The sequence below is a fragment of the Histomonas meleagridis genome (assembly GCF_020186115.1).
Source record: "Histomonas meleagridis strain 2922-C6/04-10x chromosome Unknown contig_9, whole genome shotgun sequence".
NCBI lineage: Eukaryota > Parabasalia > Tritrichomonadida > Dientamoebidae > Histomonas > Histomonas meleagridis.
In genome coordinates, this window is record NW_027150923.1 from 92608 (window position 1) to 118817 (window position 26210).

Consider the following 26210-nt stretch of genomic DNA (forward strand, 5'->3'; position numbering starts at 1 on the left):
TTTTGTTCGAGAAGGAATTGAACCAATGTGTGAAGAAAAATTCAAAACTAAAAGATTATGTATTCAGTGTTTAAAAATTCTCTGATACTCAAACACAAAGATCTGTGTGTATGCAATGAGTGGTAATTTCAACTTTTTGCACATGTAAGCCCTCTAGGGTGATTTTTTTTTTAATTTTTATAAGTTTTTATTAGTAAAAAATTTCATGTTGAAATCATGTGTTCAGATTGGGTCATACGAATGAAAACTGATTTGATAAAAATATTTTCTGCTTCGAAAACACCAAGCATGCAGTTAAGCCATAGGCCAAAGCGAAAAACTACTTTTCAGATACTTTTAAGTCAGTTATATGCTGTTTTGGTCAGCTTCACTAGAACGCATGACACTGCCAAGTAAAACCACGAAAACACTTACGATAACAAATGATAGTGAATTTTAATGATCAAACATATCAAGATATTGCATAACATATTATCATTTGAGAAGGAATAAAAGAAATACCACAAAATGTATTTTATCAATGGACAAGAATTATATCAATCAATCTCAGTAACTCAGTTGAAACGATAGGAATTTTAGTATTTTCTTATTGTTCTTCATTAGAAACAATTTATTTAAATGAAAATTTAAATGATTTTGGGAATTCATCATTTTCATATTGTTCTTCATTAAATAATTTTTTCTTCCAAATTCAGTTATTTCAATTGGAATTAATATTAATATATTTGAAAATTGTTATAAACTTCGAAATATTCAAATCAAAGAAAATAATTCACAATATTCTAATTATCAAGAAGATCTTATTGTTTATGATAAAAACATATCAATTGTTATCATTTATCCACCAGGTAAAGAAAATGATTCATTTTTACTTCCAAATTCTATATTAAATATTTCTGAATATTCATTTTCAAGTATTTTTTATTTAGAAAATATTATAATAAATGAAAATATTACGAATATTTCGAATACATTTTCTAACTCAAAAACATTTTCTAATTCGAATTCATTTACAAAATCATTTTTAATTAATTCTTCATTAACTTTTATAAGCACTTTAACATATTTATATTCTATCACACAAAAATCATCATTTATTATTCACAAATAAATTCAAATACATTTTCATATATTAATTCATCACATACATATATTGAAACAGGATTCATTTATTATAATTACACAATCATATGGTATTCAACTTATTATAGTTTTTATTCGTATTTCTTTACAATTTTATATTTAAATGAATTTCAAACAAATGAAAATCAAAATGTAATTATCATTTCTGTTTGTTCTGCAGTCGTTGCAATTATTCTTATAGCATTACTTGTTGTTCTTTTAGTTAGAATCAAACATAAGAAACATTTAAGTGAAGAACAAGAAACAGAAAATATCGAACAGAAAATGAGTGTTTTTTCATTTATACTCTTTTTGTTATGTAATATTTGATAATGGAATTTTTTCAATAAACTCCAGTAATATATATATATATATATATATATATATAAAATTGTATATCAAAATCTATTGCTTTAATTGCCTCTTTTAACTAAAAATCTGATAATCAGATTAAAGCTTTTATTTCCAGAATATCAAAATCACCAATACAAGATACCCACAAGTAAGAGATCTTATATAATCGATTATATATAACTGGCTAGTCACTCCCTTTCCAAAATTTAGAAAACATTCAGTTAAATTCATTATTTGATTTTATAATTTTAAGATTATTGAGTTTTTTTGTTGCACCCAATGTTTCATACCATGCGTTATAATAACTAATGTTGCAAATTTTCAAATCTTCTAACATGGATATCCCAAGTACGTATGTTTTATTTTCTCCTTTTTTATATTGATAATTTATATAATAATCATTTTAACAATAAATGTAGATGAACATAGAAAAAATAATTACAATATAATAAATTTTTTTCACTTTTCAAAATGTTTTGCACTAAACATTTGAGAATTTATTAAAAACAATAAAATAAATTTATATTTTTATTGTTTTTTTGTATAAACTTTTCTTAATACATGTTTTGTTTCTTTTACTTCATTATTTTAAATCACAATGAGTGTAAACATATTTTTCTTATTTACAATGATGCATTATACTCAAGCTTTGAAACAACATATAGATGATACAATGATTATTTCAAATGTACCAATTATTAGACAGGATGATTTGGTAGTAAATCATAGTGTTCATAAGCTTATCATATGGGAAGGTGTGTACACAGTTGGAAAAAATGCTTTCAGATTTTGGGATTCTTTAAATAATATTACAATTTGGGATCACACAATAACAATAGAAGATAATGCATTTTTAGGTTGCTTTAGTTTGGAAACTATACATTTAGGAAGAAATATTAAAACAATTGGAGATAATACATTTACAGACTGCATAGCTTTGACTTCTTTTGTCATACCTTTTTCAACAATAAGTATCGGAAAAGGTATATTTCGTTCATGTTCATCCCTAAGATATGTTGATCTTGGCGATAAAATAGAAATAATTGATAAAGCTTCTTTTTATAATTGCAGATCAATTGAAGAAATAATAATTCCAAATTCTGTAATCCAAATAAAAAATGCAGCATTTACAGATTGCATCAAATTAAATAAGATTTCAATTGGAAATAATGTAAATTTAATTGACGATTTTGTTTTTTCTGGTTGTACAGCTTTGATAGAAGTTGAACTCTCAAATTCAATTACAAAAATTGGAAGTCATTCATTTGGAAATTGTGAAAGTCTAAAAAAGATAATAATCGGTGACTCACTAGAAAAAATCGATAATGCCGCATTTCTTGGATGTAAATCATTAACATTTATTCAAGTTAGTGTAAAAAATTTAAATTACTCAAATTACAAAAATGATGGAATTTTATATGATAAAGATATTTACAAAATAATACATTTTCCTGCAGGAAAAGAAATTGAACAATATAATTTTCCATCAACTATTGAGTTGATTTGTGCTTATGCATTTTTTGAATGTATAAATCTAAAAGGTGTAAATATGAACCAAAAAATTATTGAAATTGGGCTCTTTTCCTTTAAAAAATGTAAAAATTTATATGAAATATCAATTCCAAATTCAGTGAATATAATTAAATATGGCGCTTTCCAATGTTGTACAAATTTAAGTATAGTCACTTTAGGAAAGGGAATAAGGACAATAGAATCAAATGCATTCAATGGATGCATATCTCTCAAATGCATTTATTATTATGGTGAAAAAGAACCATACATCGCTAGTGATGCTTTTTCTAAAACTAATGTAACAAAAGTAGTTACAATGAATTCATACGAAAGTTCAAAATTTGGAGAAATGAAAGTTTTAAAAGAGAAAGATTTCGGTATTTGTCCTCCAATGCCACAAAATCCATTCGAATTCCAAAGTCATTCAAAGAAGAAAGGATGGAAATTTCTAAAAAACCTGGATCTTCTTAAAAAATGATTTCAATCTTTTTTATTTTTAAGGAATATGATAATATTTATTATTAATGAAGGCCAAGAAAAATGTGCTGCATAATTAATTAATGAAACATCCCATTTGTTGATAAATAAATAATAAATGAACATCTTTCATAAAGTGATGGTTCAATTCTTTGATTAAAATCAAAATGTTTTCGGGATGAAATGTATTGAAGTTTTTCTATTTCATCATTGAATTATTTATACAATTTCATTTGGATTGACACCTTCAGCAATTAATTTCTTATGAATTTCAAAAATCATTCTTTGAAAGTCTTGTATACAAAATTTCCATATGAAATCATTTTTAATTAATATTTAATTATTAAAAAAACATGATCATCGATGTTACGAAGGTCCAAATCAATAATAATGTTTTCCTTATAAATTGTATTGTTTGTTACTTGACTTGATTGCAATCTTCATCAAAATTAGAAGCAATTTTTTGTTGATTTCTTTAATAGTTTAAAAATGGCAATTGAAAACGACTCAATCTCAGGAAGGTCGGAAAAAACAAACATCTGTTATTAAAATGTTGCAACTATAATTTACCAATAAATTAAATTTTAGCGAATCTAGCTTAATATTTATGAACCCAATTTACTTAGAATAATTGTATTTAACCATATCAAATATTTTTGGTTCTATTTAGACATAAAATGTTGGAGCAATGCTGACTTCTGAATAAAATAGATTGTGTGTTTTACATGGTTTGAAATGAATGCTTTATGTGAAAAGTGGTGAGCGAAATGAAATATATAGAAATTCATTCAACAGAATCAAAACAGATTTAACATTTGTTAAATGAAATATGACCTTATTTAACGACATGATTATGAGTAATATACATAATTGTTTAACTTGATTAAAAATGCAAATGATAGTAGTTCCGACTCTGACCGTCAAAAATAAATTTAATATTTCATATTATGAAACTAAATAACACAAATTACAAATATGGGTGAAATTTGTCATAAGGAATATAAAAATATTTATTTATTATTCACAATTAGACATGACATTCATTCGTTAATCCTTTGGCAAGGAAATTAAATGTATCACTATTACATTCTAAGCAAAAATAAATTTCCTTGTGTTTCTATAACATAAATTTTATTGAATCAAGCGATAAAACATGTTTCTTGATTTTGCTTCAATTTCATGTTATTCTCTTTTTTTACACTGTTGTCGCGCATTTCATCCTTATTGATTACCATTTTAATAATAGTTTCAAACATTTCACGAATATTTATATTATCTATTGCTGAAGTTTCAAAGAACTTCGCACCAAGTATTTGTGCAAGTTCTTCTCCTTCTCTTTTGCTTATTAATCGATCCTCTTGAAGATCACATTTATTCCCACAAATTACAATTGGTGCATATGTGTTACCTTTTATCTCTTTAATGAGTTCATAATAACATTGTACACCATAAAAACTTTTGACATCAATTAATGAGTACATTATTATAAAACCATCTCCATTTTTCGCTTGCCTTTCCCACAATCCTGCATATTCAGTTTGTCCTGCAGTTACAGTGGCGTCAAATACTATTTCTTTTTTGTTAATTTTAATTTTTAACTGATAACTTTCTTCGATACATGGACTACATCCATCAACAAAAGTTCCGTTATACTGCATTAATACTGCTGACATTTTGCCAACGCCTCCACTACCAAATAAAACTATGTTGATTAATTTTTCAGTTTCTGTTTCCATTACGTGCCACTTTTTATATTTTCGGGGAAGGCAAAATGTCGGCAAGCGTTATCCCATAGCGCTGCCGAGATAATAAAATCGATACTATTAATCACGTTTTTTCGCGAAAAAAAATATTCGAATTTTAGTTCATATATTTTCTCAATTTTAAAAACACTTAAACACAAAACATAAATTTACATTAAATCATGCAATTTTATTTATATATTTACTATTTCTATGTTTGATTCTTCATACACAGTGTTCAACTATTCAACATATATAATCTTTTTTACTAAATTTCCTCACAAAACCAAAATGCTCTACTCTCTTAATAAGTAAAACTATTATCATAGCAATTGTAATTGTTGTAATAGTTATTATATGTTTGATTATCGCAGTATAATTTTAGTCCGAAAAATAAAAATTAACCATCAAAAACAAACAGAAAGAGAAAAACAAGATGAAAACAATGCAACTAATGACTTAAAGCAGTTCTGTCAATTACTAATGTTGAAGCTGATCTTTTTGCTAAAGATTTTAATGAAAATAATATTATAAACACAATATAATTATAATTCAAAAGAGTTAAAATTACAGAAAGATATCATTATAAAAACTATGAATAAAATATATTTACGTTTTCTTTTTGTATCTAAATTTTATATTGGAATCAATTTCAAAGCCAAAAATTTCAACAAATTTATAAATATATTCATCAAATATATAAAACAAATTTTAGTACAATTCAAAACATTTTAAGTAATCGAACAATATTCAATCAGATTTTACTAAAAATTTTTATAATAAACCATTTATTTCATCCACAATATTCATCGAAGCTCTTTTCACAATAGCGTAATTTGTTCTTCTTCTATTTTCCTCGATACTTTCCAACGTTTGGTTATTATCCTGTGCTCTTGCTCTAATTTCCTTTTCCAGCAAATGCAACTTCGAGTTCACTTCGTTATTCCTTAGCTTCGCCTTAGCTTCATTATATTGAGTTGCCAAAGCGTTTGTTGCCTTTCTTAAGTTATGTAACTCATTCTTTAATCGATCTCTTTCATTTGTTTTCATTTTCTTCCGAATTTCGCCTTCTTCACGTACCGAATCGACGTCCTCAAAGTTCGGCATCTCTTCTTCCATTTCTTTCATCTTAACTTTCAGTTGTTGGATTTCTTGTTCGATTCTTTGGTCGACGTTCTTTAAGTCGTCGAGTTCGCGTTTACGTCGTTCGACTTCTTGTTGCAATGCAATTGTTGTTGTTTGTGTGTCTTGAATAAGTCGTTCTTTATATGCTAAATCGTTTTGCATTTGTTTGAAGTTATCAATCGATGGTAAATTGTTTACACTTTCGAGTTCATTCGACGTTTCGGATAATACTTCGAAAACATGTTTTTGCGTAGCTTTAAGATTTTGTTGAATGTTTTCAAGGTTTTGTGGATAGTTTTGGATGAACGTGTTCATGTCTTTCTCTCGTTGAAGTAATTTAATGTATTGTCGGCCATGTTCAGTCTGTAAATCGCCTTCGCGTTCTTCAATGGATTTAATTTGGTTCTGAATGTATCCAAGTGATTTTTGCTCATCTTGAATTTGTTGATTAACATCGCCGATTTTCTTCGTGGCTTCTTTGACTAATTGAAGAAGTTCTTCGCGTGATTTGCCTTGAAGATCACTGTTCTGATTTTGAAATTCTTTAAGTTGATTTTCTAGAGATTCGATCTCTTTGGCCATCGATTGAAGCTCTGGTGACCCTTGGCCTTTAACTAATGCTTGGACTTGTTTCTCTTGATCAGTTACAATGGATTCGATATTTCGTTTTTCTCGGAAAAGTGAATTTACTTCATCTTCTAGTTGATTATTAGATTTCTCAAGTGATTCAAAACAGCTGATCATGTCATCAATGGAAGTACCATTACTAATTCGATCTGATAATACATTATAATCAGCAAGAATTGCTTCACTTTCTGATATTTCGGCTCGAAGTGAGCTGACTTGTTGTTCGAGATTGACTTGAATTGATTGACCTCTTTTTCTTTGTTCAGTTTCAGATTCTAATCTTTCAATTTCTTCTTTAGTTTCATTAATTTTTTTACGAAGCACTCCAATAAAATAAGATTTATCTGCAACTTGACGACCACCAGATTGAGTATGAGCACTAGGAAGTCCTTGTTTAGTAAGTGGTCTATTTACTACAGAAATTTTTCCTGGTGTAGATATTTCAGTTCCATTACGTGTTCTACTTGGAGGGCGCATTCCACGAGGAACACCTGATGTTGGAGGACGTGAAGCTGTTGGAGGACGTTGATAAGACATTTTTCCCTAATAATGAAACGTATTTTCTATCGTCAAATATGTCACCAACAATTGTGAAGAATAATTTCATGCCAAAGTCATTTATGGTCATCCACATTTTGAATGCTGTGTAACGGTTTGGTCTGCCTTACAGAAGAATGCGTGGAAAGTGGTTGAAGAAACGTATGCGGAGGCTCAAGCGAAAGAGGAGGCAAATGAGGGCTAAGGCTCGCTAAGCCGCACAATACGCCACAGATTCGAACGGCTATTGAATAAAATATCATATCAACAAAATCTCTTTTTTTTTACAATGAGAAAATGACAATTATTTGCTCAGTTATTGTTTATTTAATTAGCGAAGATATGGGCTGCTTCTTCGTGGAACTTCTCCATCAGTATATAACTCATTGATCCTTTACCAGTTAAGTTAACATTTTGTTCTCTAGAATTATCCGTAGCCAATTCGTAATCTTGTGCCATACTTTTAGCCTTTGGACTTTCTTTAATCTTCTTATAAATCTTTTGGATTTCGACATTCTTATTCTTGCCCATTAATTTATGAATATAAATTATCACTCTCGTGAATGCGTCCTTTAATGGTTGTGAAGTAGAAGAAGAAACACTACTTTCAAGCTCCTGAACTTTTTGAGCAATGGATGCCACTTTTTCGTTGATGTAACTTCTTGTCACTTTTGACGTAGCCAAAGTACAAAACAATGACATTCCACGAATTTGTACTTCAGCGTTAGAATCTTTAATAGATTCTAAAGTAGCGTCAAGTAATAATTTTGTATTCAATGCAGAAGGTTGTAATTTGAAGTAAAGTACAACTGTTTCAATTGCATTCAAACGTAATTGGAATCCGATATCTTTAGTAACTTGTTGAGCACCATAATATTCAGATACAATATGACTTCCATCCATTTTCACATTATTACATGCAACTTCAAAGTAATTTAATTTGGAGACTAATGTTGGATTTTGTTGTAATGCTACTTTAAGACAATACATACAATTCTCAGATAATATTGGGTTCTCTGAACTAATAAGTTTCATAGTTTCATTAATTGTATCTTCGACAACATCAGATTTCTCTGTTTCAATGAATAATCCAATTGATCTAATTAACACTGGCGCTGATACACCATTTGGATTCTTCTTAGAGATATTAATAATCTCTTTAATGAATGAGTTATTAATCTTAATCATACAACATAATGCTTCTGATATTGTTAATGAAGTTTCAGTTTGTGCATTAGCATTATGAATTAAGAATTGAGATATTTGTGGATAATATGAATTAAATTCATTCTCACGTTTAGTACTTAAGACTTTCTTCATGAATGAAATAAATGCAAATAAATATGATGTTAAACGTGATGAATCATCTTGTGCATTTGATAAGATACGTTCAAGAATTGACTTAGATGATACTGATGCTAAACCTAAACTTTCTGATGCTGATAAGAATGTACCTCTATCTTGACTACGCATTAATGTGAATAATTTATCAACAAGTGATTTACGACTTGTAATATCAATGTTTGATGCTAATTCACCAATACATAAGATATTAAAGATTGTAATGTTTGATTCTAATGATTTACCAAATGATTCTAATAAAGAATTTCCAAAGCTTTGATCATAACCTCCTACAATACCTATAACTGTAGCTGCTTTAGATACAATCTTAAATTGTTTAATCTTTTGTGCATCTGATATTAACTTAGAAATGAATTTCTCGACATCTTTAGGACTAATCTTTGAACATCCTAAGATTAATAATGCAATTTCTTTAACTGTTTCTTCAGTGATTTGTGATGATAATAATATACCAGAGAATTTACTTAAAAATGGTATTGCTAATTTTGGTACATAATTAAAGATTTTAATAGCTAATAATTGTCTTTCATTATAACCTGAATTAATTACTCCAAATAATCCATCTGCTAATTGTTTGTCTAATTCATTAATGATCTTCTTATCTAAAAAGATCTTAAGAACCCATAATGATCTATATACTGTAGAAATATCAACACTATTTAATTGTGTTGAAACTTTAGAGACAATCTTTTGTGGATAACCACTTGGAAAGATATTTGTCGTACATGCAGCTATTAATGCTATAGCACCTGATGCAGGTTTACCTCCAACTTCATTATCTAAGTTTTCTATGATTTTATCAAGTGCTTTCTTAGATAATTCAGTATTTGGAAATGAAATAACAAAAATACTAATTGTAGAAATAGATTGTAACATAATTTCACCTCCTTTCTTAATCCTTCTCATAATTTTATTAGCTAATGAATCAATTTTTTCATTTTCTTTTCCACGTGCATAATAGAATAAATGTGCTGATGCTTGAAGTGCTGGAATTGTAGTCTTAACTTGATTCATTCCAATGATTTTAGAATAAATAGATACAATTGGATTAATGATATCATCATTATCATTTTGTGTTCGAATGATTGTTAATGTATATTTAATAACACTATTAACACTATTATCGGAAATTAATGATGGAGTTGATTTTAATGACTTAATAATTGTATGTGACTTAATAGTAACTTTATAAATCAAAAATCGTGATAATGTATCTAATAATGGTGATAAGATAGCTTTCTTAGTTGCTTTAAGTTGTGTTACTGCTGTTTCAAACCAACTTGCATAATATTTATTGTTGATCTTCTTTCCATAAATTCTTAAAATGGATTCAATAAGATTAAATGTATCAAGTTGAACACCATTCTCTGTATCATAAAGTAATGTATTAACAACGGATAAATTACAATATCCTTCTTCAGTATATGTAAGATATTCTAAGAATTGTTCAGGGAATCTCTTCATTAATGTCAATATAAGACTAATTGCTGTCTTACGAACTTTCCATGTATCATCACTAACAATATTATTACGGATTTCATCATCGTCATCATCTTCGAAATCAGATGCATCATTATCAAATGTAAATTCGGGTTCGTCTTCATTCTTTTCTTCACTTTGTGCTTCTGTTGACCCATAATTTACATATGCAAATGGTAAGTTTAAGATGGCATCTAATAATCCTTTGTCAGGATTCTCTTTATCAATCGTCAAAACCATTTCTGGAAATGCATTAACTAATGCTGATACTGATGAAAGATATTCAATGATCATTTGGATATAATGATTTGTGTTTTGATCATCGCCTTCATCTAATGCTGCTTTTTGTGTTTCTTCTTCTGCTTGAATTTGTTCAAGGAAACAATCAATTAACATTTCAAAGAATGGACCACAGATTGTTGGCTTGTAAATGACAATTGCTGATAATATGGTCATGGCATTTTGAAGTTCTTCAAGTTGGAAGAGGTAATCTATAAGTTGCTTGAGAGGCGAGTCTTCACAATCTTCTTTATAGGGTTCAAGTGGACATTTAGTGGCATAGATTTTTGTGAGATTAGCAATTGATGTAATAAGTTCTGATTTGTCAGTCTTGGCAAGCTTTTGGATAAGTTCAAAGACAGCCAAGTAATCATCTGCGCTAATTAAAGTTCCGAGATTTTCAATAAGATATGATAAGATATTGATGTAAAATTCAGTAACTAAGGGTGGAGAGCTGGGGCTTCTTATGTTAACTTCAGCCTTAGGGAAGAGAATTTCAACAATAGTTGTTTGACGCTCTGTTGAAAGCGATGGAGCATCAACTAAAATCTGTCTTAACACTGACAATAACTGTGTACGGATATTGCAGTCAGGCTCGGAGCCGATTTCTAAGAGCTTGTTAAGTAAAAATTCAATGGATTGAACTGGAACAGCTCTTGCAAACATAACGGCCAATCTAAAAATAGGGTTAGAAATGTAGGGCCTGTCATCTGTTATTCTTTGGATAATACCAGGAATGAAAATTAAGTTCATGGTTTGGACATCCTGATCGATTAAGTCATGAGTCTTAAGATAGGTTTCCAATTCATTCAAGGCAATTGCAGTAAAGTCAATATCTGCATTATTAAAGTCTTTGAAGAATTGATCGATTGACCACGGACGTGTCTCTCGTTTTGTCATTTGGAGCAAATAATGACGGTTGTTAATGGCAAAATTTCTTTGAAATGAAAAAAGTGCCAATAATCCAGCTCACATGTTCAGTTTAAAGCTTAATTTTATCTATTTATTAGTCATTAAACAAGATTTTAATTTAATTACATATTAATATTTTGATTATTAGTAAAAAACGAAATCAAAATTAGAATTAAATCAAAAATTTATTTTAAAATTAATTTTAAAAATTCGAAATTTAAATATAAAAAGTTTAATGAAGAATAAAGTACTTGAAATTACATCAAAATTATAGGAAAAATATGTAATCAATCAATTCAAAATGAATCAGATAATGAGCCGAACAGACATTGTCAAAACCAAAATTTTGAATGGAAATCTCGCATATGAAAAATGGAGAATAGTATTATTCAAGCAAATAAACGGTCCTTATTCAAAAAAAACCTATGTTAATAAATTGTTTTAGCGCCAAAGTCATTCGACATATGAGCAAAGTAGAGAATCAAAGAGCTGCAAAAATATCTGAACATTCAAGTTCTTCTTCATTTGATCATCCAAATTCTCCTTCATTTAAAATATCTAAAAGAACTCAAATGCAAAATAATATCAAATCGCAGAACAAAATTTTTTCGGATAATTCAAATTTAATTTCGATTATTCCCGAATATTGTTGTTTAAATTATGAGGAAAAGCTAATTCCGAAATTTTGGTTGGCACAAAATTAATACCGAATTACTTTGAAAGAATTTATCTCATGTTACAAAATATGTTAAGTTATGTTATTGGAATTGAAGATGAAGAAAGTAATATAACTAATACTATTTCATTTGTCACTGAATCAATTTGTAATTTAATATTGCATATGGATAAAAGCAATAACGACCGATTACTTGAATTGTTTATACAGACATATGACACATTAAGTAAATCAAATGAATTTATAAGTTCCGAAAGCATTAAATGTACATATCAAGCAGGGAAACCACAATTTCATGATCATCAACATGACAAGAAGCATTGAAAAACATAAAGATACATATGGATAACTCTCCAATTCATAATGAGTCACAATGCTTCAATAAGTGCTGTTTTAAATAATTCAAATAATTTCCAAATATTATTTCGAAATACAAAATTAATAAAATAAATATCAAATAAAACAAAAATTTTTTAGCATGAATATCAATAATTTTTTGCTTTAAAAGATGTTTCATTAGCAAATTCTTCATATTCAGCTTTATATAATTTTGTTGGCGTATTTTTATAATTTTTGAAAATATTTTCAAAAATTTGTTCATTTAAATCGGAATTTGTGTCGTGAAGAAAGAATAAAGATGAGTTCTCACCAGATTTTTTCATTTCTTTGAACACATCTGACAATATCCAAAATTCATTTTTATAATGTTCTTCTAATTGTTTCCAAGTGGGTTCTAATTCTTTGCAATGAGAACACCATTGAGAATTCAATTTTAAAAAACAGGAATCCTTTGTGTTTCAGATATAAAATCAGTAATATTCCTTGAAGATATTAAAATAATTGTTGAAAAAGAAGAATAAATAAACAAAATGAACACCTGCTCAGAATGAAATACGTTAAACTATTCAAAAATTAAAACGATTAATTAAAATTCAAAAAAAGCAGTTTGAATGAACGTTAATGAAAAATATAACCTTTGTCAAATAATATTCGCACAGCAACCGATAAAACAATTTCTCCAAATGATAAACCTTGGTTTCTCATCGATAATATATTTATTTTTTCTTCTTCGCTCTTTTTTCTTCATTTGATATTTGTTATAATAAACATCCTCAAAATTGGATGGAAATATAATTGCCTTCTGAAATTTGTATAAAAAATTGAACGCATAACCGCCGATGTTCAAAAGTTTTCATTCAGGAATTTTTTATTACAAAAAAAGGTTTTTTTACCATTTGATAATGACTTTTGTTTCAGGGAATTTATTATTCCATTTTTTAAACAACTTATCGATTTCTTCTTTGACCGAAGATTCAGCGTTATTAATTAACACGTGAAGTTGAGGCGCTAAATGGAACAAAACGTTTGAAGACAAGTTATCTTTTAAGTTTAAAATCATTTTACAAAACAATGTTGCGAAGAACTGATCTTCAAACATTTCGCATAGTGTACATATTAAAACAGTTTCGTTTTTCAGTATTATTGGATTTTTTAGATCCTTTTCCAAGAAGAACTTTGAAATTTCTTTTTGATGTATATTAAAGTATTCTTTTGCATTATTTTCAGTTGATGATAAACAAGAATGCAAAATTTCCATCACGTGATTTCTATAACTTGGTATCAATTTACATACTGAAAAGTTAATATTAAAATTCAATTGTTTTACATTAATTTCTTCTTCATTTGTTTTCATTCCATAAATTTCATAAGGATATAAATCGAATTTTTTCATGTATGATTCATCCAAATATTTCGTTCTAATTCCAAGTTCAACTGATTTAACTACAACTAAATCATTTGGGAATTTAAAATCAATTGAATGAAGTATTAAATATTTCAAAAACCAAAAACTATCGCATTGTAATAAGCATTCATTCGTTAAGTCAAAATTACTTAACAAATAAACAAGTAATTTCGTGAATTCTTTTTTCTTATGATATGTTTTAACTATGTTAATAATTGTTAATGATAATTTAGGCTTTAAAGAAATCGGATAACAAATTTGGAAGTTTTGAATTTCTTGCTCAATAGATGTAAAGTTATTTGGCATTATATAATTGTAATCTTTTGGTTCTTCTTGATTATTAGTTTCATCATGAATGAAATCTCGTTTTATCCATGAATCATATTTTTCATATTTAGGTTGATCTTTTTTATGATGAAGAAGAAACAAACGAATAATTCGTTCGCCTTTAAATGTAGATTTAGGAATAGAACTACTTAACATGTTTAATAAAGTCGGATCAATTGGTGCAATAGTATTTTCTTCTAAAAAAAATGCTAATTGATCATGTTGAAAGATTAAAAGTTTTGGTGTAACTTCTTTATCAGCTTGTAATAAGATTCGGATTTGATACGTATCGTTGGGCAATTCTTTGATCTCTGAAAATGCTTTATCGCTCTTATCAAAGAAATTTGTTATTTTCGGTTTCCGCTTTAATGCTAAGATCATTATATCGAAATATTCCGATGTATTATGTAAAGATACTGGATATGCATAATCGCAAAACTTTTTGATTTGCTTATCATCATATTTTTTATTATCAAATAAATCAAATATTAATAAAAATGTTTCAAATGGAGAAATTTGTAAAATTTTTATAAGGATTTCAATGTTAATATAATTATTCTTTTTAACTTTATTAATTAATGAAATAGCAAAAGGTGTTAAAGGATAAGAAGATTGTAAATTATATAATGGATTAGTTACTATATCAGATGAAACAATCGAATAAAAATTTTGACATGAAGTATATATTATATGTGAATTAATTGATGATGATATAAACGAAGGCTCATCATTAGAAAATGCTGAATATATAACTGCTAAGCCGATGTTATATAATTCCTTATGTATACTTTCTTCTTCTATATAAGTCGAAAAGATTTCAAATGTTGTTAAAATAGCTTCAGTTAAACTTAATGATAATTTTAAATATGGTAAACATTCAGAAACAGAATAAAACACATCAAAATATGACTTAATGTTTACGTTAAATCTAAAGATTTCATTTAATATTGTTAATCTTGAATATAAATTTTGCTCATTAAAATAATCTATTGTTGATAAAATTCGTGATATTAATTCAGTAATATTTGGTAATAATAATATAATTAATTTCCGAATACATAACCCTAAAAATGGTGCATCAGTAGGTCGATTTATATGAAAATCTATGAAATTTAAAAAATCATTATAATTCGAATCTAAAATTGTCTTCGGAATTTCTGATATAATTTTAATAACAATTTCAGATAAGTCAGTGTTTTTACATCTAAAACGTAATAAATGAACAAAAAACCATCTTGGTAATATATGTGTAATTTCTAAACAATTTAAGAAATCAAAATTCGTTAATTCATATAATGAATGATTAAATGGTTCAGTACGTTCTTTATAACCAAATTCAATTAATATTTCATCCCATAACCAATGATTAACATGAATTAAATCAAATGAAAAGTTCGAATTTTTTGTGGCGTTTGCAATTAACTTTAAATACGCTCGTGAATTAGGATATTCAAAATGTGGTATTAGTTTTAAATCGCCTTTTAATAAATATTCAGACCATATATCAACAACAAGTAAATTTAATGAGTTACTTGAATAATTAGGCAAAATTTCATTTGGTGTATATGATTCATGATGTGTTAACCAGCGTAATATCGTTAATGAACATTCAATTAAATAAAATGGACTTTTTTGTGTTGAATTCTTTTGACAAATTTCAATTATGGTGTCAATTGTATCTTTGCTAGGTAGTGATAATTGCATATTACCAGTGACAGAATTAAGTACTGATAATATTTTCTCGGTTGAGCTATCTTTAAAGTTTTGATCAAAATACTCCCAAAAGATATTTGAATGTAATTGTGGATCTTGATTAACAATTATCGCAATGGATTTCTCGGATTGAGGCTGGTTCATAAGAAATCTAATTACTTCTTCAGGAAGTGGTAGAATTGAAGCACCTCCAGATGATAAAAAAGAATTAAATAAAGGCAAAAAATCAGAATTATCAGTATTGATATGATCGAAAAATATATCCAGTTTTTTTCTGGATTGTTTATTTTGGCTTGAAGTTTCAACAATTTCTTCGAAGCTTTCTTTTAATTTACTTTTTGAAATAAATTGTGCCGCATAAGAAATTGCTGCAATCAACACAATCGAATAAGATGGGTGAAATTTATTCTTATCCATAGTATCAATTAAAAAATCGATAACTTTTAATGGATTACCTTCAACATAAGAATTAATACAAGATGAATTAAGAGCTAATCCAAGAGCAGATCGATATCTTAAAAGCTTTTCTGATGTGATCTTTTTTACATTAATTATTGAGCTTATTAAAGCGTTTAGTGGTTGAGCGGCATTCATCGTTTTGAGTCGAAAACCGTTTTTGACATTTCATAAAAACTGCCAATCAAAAAGTGCCATAAAATGGAAACAGATGAAATGATTTTCTCCTTAAAAAATCATCCTGCGTGCTCATTCACAAAGCAACAAGCTCGCAATTTCCTCAAGGATCATAACATCCAAAAAGATCAAATTTGTCGTTTATTTTCATGGTTTATTACATTAGAATTAGTTGAACCTGGCTGTGAATTAGTTGCTTCTCAAATGGTGAACTTTTATAATGAATATTGCGAAATGCTAGAACAAACACCTAATCCTTATGCACTTATTGGACATGCTGATCAAAGTATTATTACAAAAGATATGCCTCGTAGTGTTGATTGTTTTGTTCAAGCACTTAATAGTATTGGTTGCCCACCTGTAAATGATCCAATAGCTATTGGAACCCGAATATTATCATTTATTGCAAAAAATAAATCATCATATACACAAGGATATGATCGATTTATGTGGGTATCACTTGCATTATCATTACATTTCTCCAATTATTTTAATTTCCCACCAATTTTTGCTGAGTCATTAGCATATCAATTAATTTACAAACTTATCCAAATCGGAAGATATAGTTATTTTCTTAATCCTGTTACTTCTGACGATTATTTCAATCAACTTAGTAACATGATATTAGAAAAAGCCGAACCAATTTCACAAAAACTTGCTGATTGCGATGTGTCGCCATTTCTCTTTGCGCTTAAATGGCGTTTAATCTTTTTTGCTGATAACCATAATACAATTGACTTGTTGATAATATGGGATAATATCTTTTATCATATCGATGATTTGGAAAAATATTTCATGTGCCTTTGTATTGCACACTTGCAACAAATCGACATGACTGATGAGCAGAAATATCTCGTCGAGGAAATTCAGACATTTCGAAATTGGAATACTTTGGGTATACTCGAAAGTGCTGAAAATTTAATGAGGCCTTCATATGTAAGAGCTGGAAAAGTTGCAATGACAGCGTTAACAATTGGAGCGGCATTGGTTGGAACAATAATAGGCTTTGGAAGAAGCGGTACGCTTAGCGCAAACATTGTGAATGATTTGGATGTGGTGTCTGAGATATATGAATTAATTAAGTTCGATTTTCTTTGATGTGAAATAAAATGTTCAAAATTTTGAAATGTTATTCATAATAACTTACACAAAGATGAAATAGGTATTTGAATGATTTTTTTTAATGAAAGATATGTGTTTAGTAATTTAAAATTGCTATGAGAATTAATATGAAAAAATAATCTTCATTACACCAAATGGTTTAGATTCTGTTCTCAACCTTGGAAAGAGTCCGTTAGAGCTCAGGCCAACCACATGTATACACTTTCTTTAGTAAAATAAATATAAATTAAAACAATCTTTCGATTTTACAACTTACTGTGAAATCGGTGGTCTTGCTTCTAATTGTTTCCTTCATTATAAGATATGAGTTGATAGATCACAACCTTTACATCCTTCTTTAAGTTCAGAAAGGTATATATTCTTCTAAGTGAATTCACATTTGGAGATTCTACTATGTTTGGATCAGTTGTAAATTATGATTCAGGAAAATTAAAACATACAACTAAACACAGTTGTATTGCACAAATTTATTTCTAATTTCTGAACATCTTCAATACTTGAAGATCCAATGAAATCAGCAACATTTTGACGTTATTACTGCGAATCTAAGTGAGACACAGAAATAAAAATAAAATAAAGTAATCAGCATCCTTCTGGCTAATGAAGGATATACCTTCTTCATATGTCATTTCTATTCGGTAGTTAAGATCTCCAATTATTGCTAAGAAATCAAAGTTCTTATCAGCAAGTTTCAAGAGATTTCTTAATTGTTGATCTCGAGATTGCCAATTTTCTTGATGAGGAGAGAGATGACAACCCATGAAAGTGAACCTAGTACCTCCAATAGTGAAAGGGTACATAATGGCTCCTTTATTGGCAGCAAGTCCATGTGCTCCTAATTTACACCTATAATTAATTCTTTAAAAATGAGAAATTTCAAAGTGATTTTAACAATGATAGTCATTGAAGAGTTCTAAGAACTGCTCGAACAGGGGAAGCATCACAATTCTGTATCTTTAGTGGAAGACAAATCAGTTCATACTCTCCTGGTTCTACTTGTGACAAATCTATTGTTTCAAGAATAACAACCTCTTTTCCAAGAAGAAGTTGATGAACACTTCCGTCTCCATAGTAAGATTCAATCGATAACCCATCAATTCCGATCAATTCAATTTCTTTTTCGACCAAATAATTAGCTGCTTCGAATGATAAAGCAATGGCATCTTTTCGGAATGTTCCTGGCGTTAATGAATTTGATGTTTTTAAAAGAACTCTTTTTGATTTAAATTCATTTGGCAAGGCTGATTTTGGAATCAAATTATTTTCCAAAGCTTCATCAGAAATACGAATTACTTGACAATGACCAAAAGTTTTTTCTAGTGAAACTTGATCTACTCCCTTTCCATTTTGAATATAATGATTAGGTGCATCAATATGTGTTCCGCAATGTGAAGATAATTTAAGTTCGCTTACATTTGCAATTTCACCTTTTGAGATTGAACATACAAGTTCTTGTCGGAAAATGGGGTCTCCTTCCCATACACTCATTCCAGAGTGCAAAGAAACAGAAATATCAAACATGAAATGACATAATTTTTATTTCACAAAAAAATTGTCAGTCCCAAATCCTGTTATTGTCACTTTTCCACACCAAATCTACTTAGACTTAAGTCTAAAGTTTGCAAGCATTAAAAATTGATATTCAAACAGCAACAGAACAAGGTCATAAAATATTTCTCTTATTTTGCTTATAAAATGTTAACTTCATCTAAAGTGTGATAGATGATTTACAACTCTTTTTACAACATAAGTTATAACATCGAATTTCATTTAGATTTTTTTAATGAAACTCGTTTTAATGTAAAAATAATAAAATATTTTTGGAAAACGTTTCGAAAGACTTCCATTTTAATGACACTTTTACATAAACCAAAAAAAATTCAAATTTAATTTTTAATCAATTTCTAACTGTATTGTGGAGAATAAGCAGTAGGAGATCTTGAGTACGAGTTACCATATTCATCTGGTGATTGAGCATAATTTGGTGATTGTGCGTACCCATAATAACGATCGTTACCACCCATTGGCGATTGCGCGTTTGGATAAGGTGAGTAGTACGGCGTGTACATTTGTTGCGGTGGTGGCTGCTGTGCATATCCATATGTGTCTCTACTGATTTGTTGTTGTGGCGGCTGTTGCCTTTGTCTTTGTGAAGATCTGCTACTGAACAAAGAATCAAGCGATGAGCCATTTGTGTTCCTAACATCCCATGTCTTACCTCGATCGTTTATGTTTAGAGTGGTGTAGTTGCCTTTTAAGTGTAACAATACGCGTATTGATGTTTGATCAATTTGTTTTATGTCACCAAGTTGGCCCTTAAGATGACCAGTCTTGATAATGACACATTGCCCAAGCTTAAATTCACTGTTTGGTACTGACCGTGGTTTTGCATTTGGTCGATACATTTGCGGTTGAGCTATTTGTTGCTTGTTATTGGAGTTCACTTTGCATTGGCGTGGCTCTGTGACAAAGATTCCATTGTATTCACGATTGGATTCATCATATAAAAAGATGAAATCTTTGGAAATATGTTTGACGAGGGCTGTAATGGTATTGTTTTCATGCTTAACTTGAACCATTTGGCCTAAGTTAATGATCTTTCCCGTTTCATCACGTGCAATTCGACTTCGATCATCAATACGATGATCAATATTATCAAGTGATATTTGTTTAGACTCACCGTTACTAAGTAATATATAGATTAATCGATTTTCTATACGCCAAATAACTCCTTGGGACTTATCTGTTAATTGAACAAAATCATATAATGCATATTTGCCAATAGATTTTGGTTCGGAGAAAACATCTGATGTAGTAACTAAGTTTGACATATCTACATCAACTGTAATATGATTAGAGTCGAGTAAAACATTTGCAATATTATCAGTAGCTACTTGAACTTCACCAGTTTGACCAGCATATTCACCGCTAAGAATTTTTACATGGTCACCTTCTTTAAAGTACTTTTGAATCATATATAACTCTACAGAAAGTTCTACATCTCCATCTTCGATGTTAATTGGTCGGACGGTTACTATATCTTTGTCAATTTTTACGATTTCGGCGATAAGTCCTCTGTAATCGCCATCCATAATACGAACTATGTTATGAACATTAAACTTGTTGCTTGATGGCATGCCCAAGGATATATTCATTTGTTCAATAAAGTCTGGGATATGTTTTTCAAAACAATCATTAGCTTGAAGACTGTCTCTGAAACGCTTAACTTCATCTTGGCGTGGGTTAATATCTTCATGGATGACATTGTTGATAGGATATTCTTTATATGCAAATGTTCCAACAAAATATGTATTATCCCATAGAACTACACGTGGCACCCTATACGAGCGATCATCAAATTTGAATTGGATATGCTTAGGGAACCTATCTTCTTTCGGTGGTTCAATCTTAGATATATTCGATACCATAATTTCGTTAAATTCTGCTTGTGGCGGTCGATATGTCTTTGTTCCTTTCAATCTGTTAAGTTTACTTTGAAGACCTTCGACTTTTTGATCAATACTAATTGCATTTTGATCTTCTTCTTTTTCAGCCATTTCCAATATGTTTTTAAGCTCGTCATAGTCAATACGAGGCACAAGCTTTACAAGGACAGAGTCATTATTTGTATTAACATTGATGACTTGTGCAAGATCTCCTTTGTACGACTCATTCCTATGGTCAACTCTGATGCGGACAAACTCTCCTGGGTAAATATCTATTCTCCGATGAGCCACGCTAATTGTTTCCTGCATTTCTTCATATGGAATTGGAAGAACTTCTTTGTATACAAGAACGTCTGGTATATCATTTTGGAATAGTTTGGCATCTGTTGACGTCATAGCTTCGATGTATACTATACCTGAACCAGGTTGTGGGCAAAATGCAGAAAATACTGTGTTACTAAATGTTTGGTCTTCTGAAATTTGGCCACCAGGATAATACTTCTTGGTGAGGTTGAGGATGACACGATATTCTTTTCCGGGATTCGTATGGATAAGGAAAATACGATGTTCACCTGCTGTTGGAATAAGTGATGCACGCCATTGGGCAATAGGAGTGTTAAGAGCTTTTGTATCTGCAACATATTCATAAACATCGCGATCAACATATCCACTAAATCTATCTTGAATCTCTCTACTTTTTTCTTTATAGGATTTGTGAGGCCTTTCATGTGATGATTTACGGCGTTTCTTTTTCTCTCGATTCATACGGATGTAATTTGTGAATCCTTCATCTTCAACATCTTCTTCAGTAACAAATTTTCTATCTTCTTCATTCTCTTCTTCTTCAAATTCTTCGTCGGAATCATTAGAGGATTCTAAATCGTCTTCGGCTGAAGATTCAACAAAATCCCTAAAAGTCATAGATTTTTTTGACTTGTCTCGAGGGTTATGAGATGGCTGGTTAGAGTCATCATATTTGGGAGCATCATCATTATCAGAATTGGAATTGTCGGATATCTGACCATCAGAATCACTCATTTTCGTTTGTTCTTTTGACTTTTTGAATGAAACCGAAATTTGTGATTTTGGTGAACTTAATAAAAAAGGCATTTTGTGATCATCTTTTTTTCAATAAAAACGAAGAAACATTTTCACCATCATTTTATTGTTTGATTGTTAACTTTTTTAAAAATTTTAGCATTAAAAACAAGGGAAGAATTTCAAAACTTCTTTCTTAATTTTCACATTATCTGTTAAAACATTGAGAGCAAGAGGTCGGGTTGTTAAAAAAAAAATTTTTTTCAGCTTTGCGTTAATCAAATAAAAGAAATATATATAATTTATTCGAAATAGAAAATTTTGATAATTCCATTTTAAACAATCTCAATATGTTTTTCTTTAATAAAACTATTTTTGTTTTTAATGCATTATTTTTATTTTCAATTCTTGATTAAAATAAGAATCAACAGGAATTCAAGTTATTAATTGTAATATTTAAAGCTATATGATAAATGTAAAAGAAAATTTTGATTTAAAATTGCATAGTAAAAATTAACTTTCATTTTTATAATTTATATTCATAATATAAATGTATACATAGGCAATTGTTAACTACATATATATAGGAACATACATTAATTTTTTATTTTATTTTTATAACCGTGGGGTAATTCTTCTTGCACAACTTAATTCAATAAATTGAAAAAATAAGTTGAAATAATCCGATTATAAAATATTCAAAAAGTCAATCAATGTGACCTCCATTAAGAGGTTTAGATAAAATCTGATTCAAAATTTCTGTTTGTATATCTATCGTAGAACAGTATGGGCTGTTTCTACCCTTGTTTATCGGCCATAAAGTGATTAAAAAGCCGCCTTTAATACTATAGAAAAAACCCATCGTCACAGAAAAAGTATAAAATCAGAAACGAAAAATGAGCAAGCTTACGTCTCTACAAATTTTAATTGATGAACTTGATAACGAACTTATTTCATCATCAACTACAATTGAATCATTCCAGGCTTTTCACTCTTTAGCTTGGTTCCGTAAGCCAGGATGTACATATGTAACCGATGCAGCTGGATTAACACTTTATAATGAAAGCGATGCAATCCCTTATATAGTTAATGCGCTTGCTCAAAAAATGTCTGTTTTTCAATCACCTGAACCAGTTTTACCAAATTTTGTCAAATCTCTTTTAGCACTCTCTGATCTAATTCAGCTTCTACCGATAAAGCAACCTTATGAAGAGTTAAATCCAAAAATATTAACAATAGCGCAAATACCAACAGAATCGTTCCAACCTCATTATCAAAAACTTGAACAAAGCTTAGCGAATCTCATTGAACTTTTTGTTAAACTTGGATTAAATCCTCTTAAACTTTTACTTGATCCATCTTCACCTAAATCAGATCCAATGTTTATTTTACATCAAGTCATTCTTTGCACAGCTTCAAAAGAATCCTTTGATACCGCAATGAAAGTTATTCAAACCATTATACCGTCAATTACATCAGACAAGCGTATCCCGTTTTTTGAAACATTTTATGATTTTTTATATAAATTTTATACTCGTTTTCCAAGTATTCATTCTGATTTAATTAATAATGGCCTTGAGTCAGTCCAGCCAGTTGTTGATAATCTTTGGAAAATTAAAAAAGATCTCGAGCCACAACTCGTCTCAATATTATGTTCGTTAATACCGATGTGTCATACTCAGTTAACGGCCGCCGCCAATTCAAAAAAGAGCCCGTTTAAATCCGTTTTAAAAACCGTTCTAAAAACGGTCGAAGAATACAAATCAAAGAAAGCGGTAAACCGTTTATATTATTCATATGGTATGCTTGAACTAATTGAAGCAATATTTATAGGTCAAAAGTCCGCTCAAGTATTTTCAAAGATAATTGAGTTTCTTACCAAAGAATCGCCAAAGTTTACTGACTTTTTATTCAATAAGAAAAATGATGTTCTATTGTCAGGTCCAATGTTAGACAAATTTTTCCCTCGATATGCAGCATTAGATTATGCTAAAGCAGGTACACAATGTCAATCATCTACAATATTAGTTGGGAATCTTAATACATGTCAAAGCTGGTCAACATATGTTAGATTTCTCGAATTAGTATTTAATGATTATCCAGTTCAAGGTAATCAAAAGTATATAACAACTCGACATTTTGAACAAATGACCATTCATTTAAATGATGTTTTAAACTTCTTACGAATTGGTTCAATTGAACAATCATCAAAAGAACAAGAATCGAATTTAGTTGTTAACATTGTCAGTTTAATTGGTCAAACTACAAAAGAATTTACATTATATAGTATATTATTACATCAATCAATTCCAACATCTATTATTCAACATCCAATACCATTCCAAAAGTTTCTTGCTTCAAATCCAGCAATATCAGTCCAAACAGGAATTATCAAAAACATTTTGTCATATATATCAAGAGCAGAAACATTTGACATTGAACCATTTTTATTATTTTTACAAGGAACTTGGACTTATAATGAAGATTATATCACTAAAATATCGAATCAAGAAATCATGAAAAATGTCTCTGAAATAATAACTTCATTTAAGACTGAACTAGAATTAGCAATTAATTTAAATGCTCCGAATTCGGATACATTTTATACATTATTTAATATGTTTTTAAATTGGACTTATGTTTGTTTATCAGTTACATTAAATAAAGATAAAGCAGAAATTAATAATGATATGATTGATCAATTAATGACTATTTCATTATTATTACGATCTATTATTGGATTAAATAAATTGGATTCAATTGATAATTTAATTGATCAAATTTGTTCATTATATAATTATCAAAATAAATATCATTTCCCTATGTATGATATACCACAAAATGATGAAAAGTTAAAAACAATAATTAAATATGTAATGGGAGCATGGTTAAATTATTTAACAAAGAAATTACAATCAGAGAATGTACAAGTTACAAATATTATTCAAATTAGTCGATTACAATTATTATTTACACCAGACTTAAAACGTATTTCAACAATGACTGAATTCTTATGTCATTTTTGTTCTAGACTTGAAGATGTATCTAATGATGAAATTACTTCATTATCATCATATTTCTTTTCAACATTATTTTTGTTTATATATTATTTAAATGAAGAAGCTCCTTCATTATCAAATGCATTTCAATTTTTGGATATAAACGCTTTCCCAACATTCTTTGAGATCTCTAAAACTCAATGGTTTTCACGTGCTATTAATTTTCAATATGATCGTTATTATTATTGGAAAATATCTATTGATATGTTAACATCATTTTGTACCCAAAAATTAAATGATGAAACTATTACATTAATCGAATCAACAATACCAATTTTCTTTAATATTATACAATTCAATGTATTTGAAAATCAAACACAAATATTTATTGAAAGTATGATGAAGTTTATTGGTAATTTTTATTCGAATAATTCAACAAATACAAATCAAACAAATAAAATATCAACAATTATAACTACATTTGAATTAGCTTTAAGATATGCAATTAAAACTAAAGATACTTATAATTATCGAACAGCATTAATAATCTCTAAAACTATACCAATTTTATTAGATAATTTAAGTTTTGATATCAATGAATCAAATCCAAATATTACTGAAGTATCATCTGAAAATAGATCAATTAAAACAATTTCATTTTTAGTAAATTCATTAGAATATTTATTAGAATCAAATCAAACTAAAGAAATTATTATATATGTTCAAACTTCATTAAATAATATATTAAAAAATAATTCTAATTTAGCTTGGCCAATATATATTCAATTAGCTAAAAGTTCAAAACATTTATTCCAATCATTATTATTAGAATCTTTAACTTTATTATCAGGAATGACTATTTCTTCATCAAATGAATTATTTGAAGTTAAACGAACAAATTCAGAACAAGTTTCATTAAATAAAAGAAAGACTTCAAATTCAGAATCTTCGACACATGAAAATTATGAAATCTTAAATCGATTA

At 28.6% G+C, this 26210-nt stretch overlaps 6 protein-coding genes across 6 annotated transcripts; 2 read left to right on the top strand and 4 right to left on the bottom strand.

Annotated features, from left to right (window-relative positions):
* Window positions 1-5981: 5981 nt before the first annotated feature.
* Window positions 5982-7496, bottom strand: GO595_009261 (intraflagellar transport protein 74-like; the record flags this gene model as incomplete). Its single annotated transcript, XM_067922927.1, has 1 exon — window positions 5982-7496. One exon carries the CDS (start codon window positions 7494-7496, stop codon window positions 5982-5984), a length of 1515 nt encoding a protein of 504 aa, XP_067770263.1.
* A 327-nt stretch (window positions 7497-7823) lies between these two features.
* GO595_009262 (uncharacterized protein) lies at window positions 7824-11516 on the bottom strand (the record flags this gene model as incomplete). Its single annotated transcript, XM_067922928.1, has 1 exon — window positions 7824-11516. One exon carries the CDS (start codon window positions 11514-11516, stop codon window positions 7824-7826), a length of 3693 nt encoding a protein of 1230 aa, XP_067770264.1.
* A 5129-nt stretch (window positions 11517-16645) lies between these two features.
* On the top strand, window positions 16646-17719 carry GO595_009263 (uncharacterized protein; the record flags this gene model as incomplete). Its single annotated transcript, XM_067922929.1, has 1 exon — window positions 16646-17719. The coding sequence occupies one exon, from the start codon at window positions 16646-16648 to the stop codon at window positions 17717-17719; it is 1074 nt and encodes a 357-aa protein (XP_067770265.1).
* A 924-nt stretch (window positions 17720-18643) lies between these two features.
* Window positions 18644-19231, bottom strand: GO595_009264 (Cyclase family protein; the record flags this gene model as incomplete). The annotated part of the gene is made up of 1 exon (XM_067922930.1): window positions 18644-19231. One exon carries the CDS (start codon window positions 19229-19231, stop codon window positions 18644-18646), a length of 588 nt encoding a protein of 195 aa, XP_067770266.1.
* A 416-nt stretch (window positions 19232-19647) lies between these two features.
* On the bottom strand, window positions 19648-22227 carry GO595_009265 (transcription elongation factor Spt5; the record flags this gene model as incomplete). Its single annotated transcript, XM_067922931.1, has 1 exon — window positions 19648-22227. One exon carries the CDS (start codon window positions 22225-22227, stop codon window positions 19648-19650), a length of 2580 nt encoding a protein of 859 aa, XP_067770267.1.
* Window positions 22228-23123: 896 nt separating this feature from the next.
* GO595_009266 (uncharacterized protein) lies at window positions 23124-24340 on the top strand (the record flags this gene model as incomplete). Its single annotated transcript, XM_067922932.1, has 2 exons — window positions 23124-24283; window positions 24337-24340. 2 exons carry the CDS (start codon window positions 23124-23126, stop codon window positions 24338-24340), a joined length of 1164 nt encoding a protein of 387 aa, XP_067770268.1.
* Between the last annotated feature and the right edge of the window lie 1870 nt (window positions 24341-26210).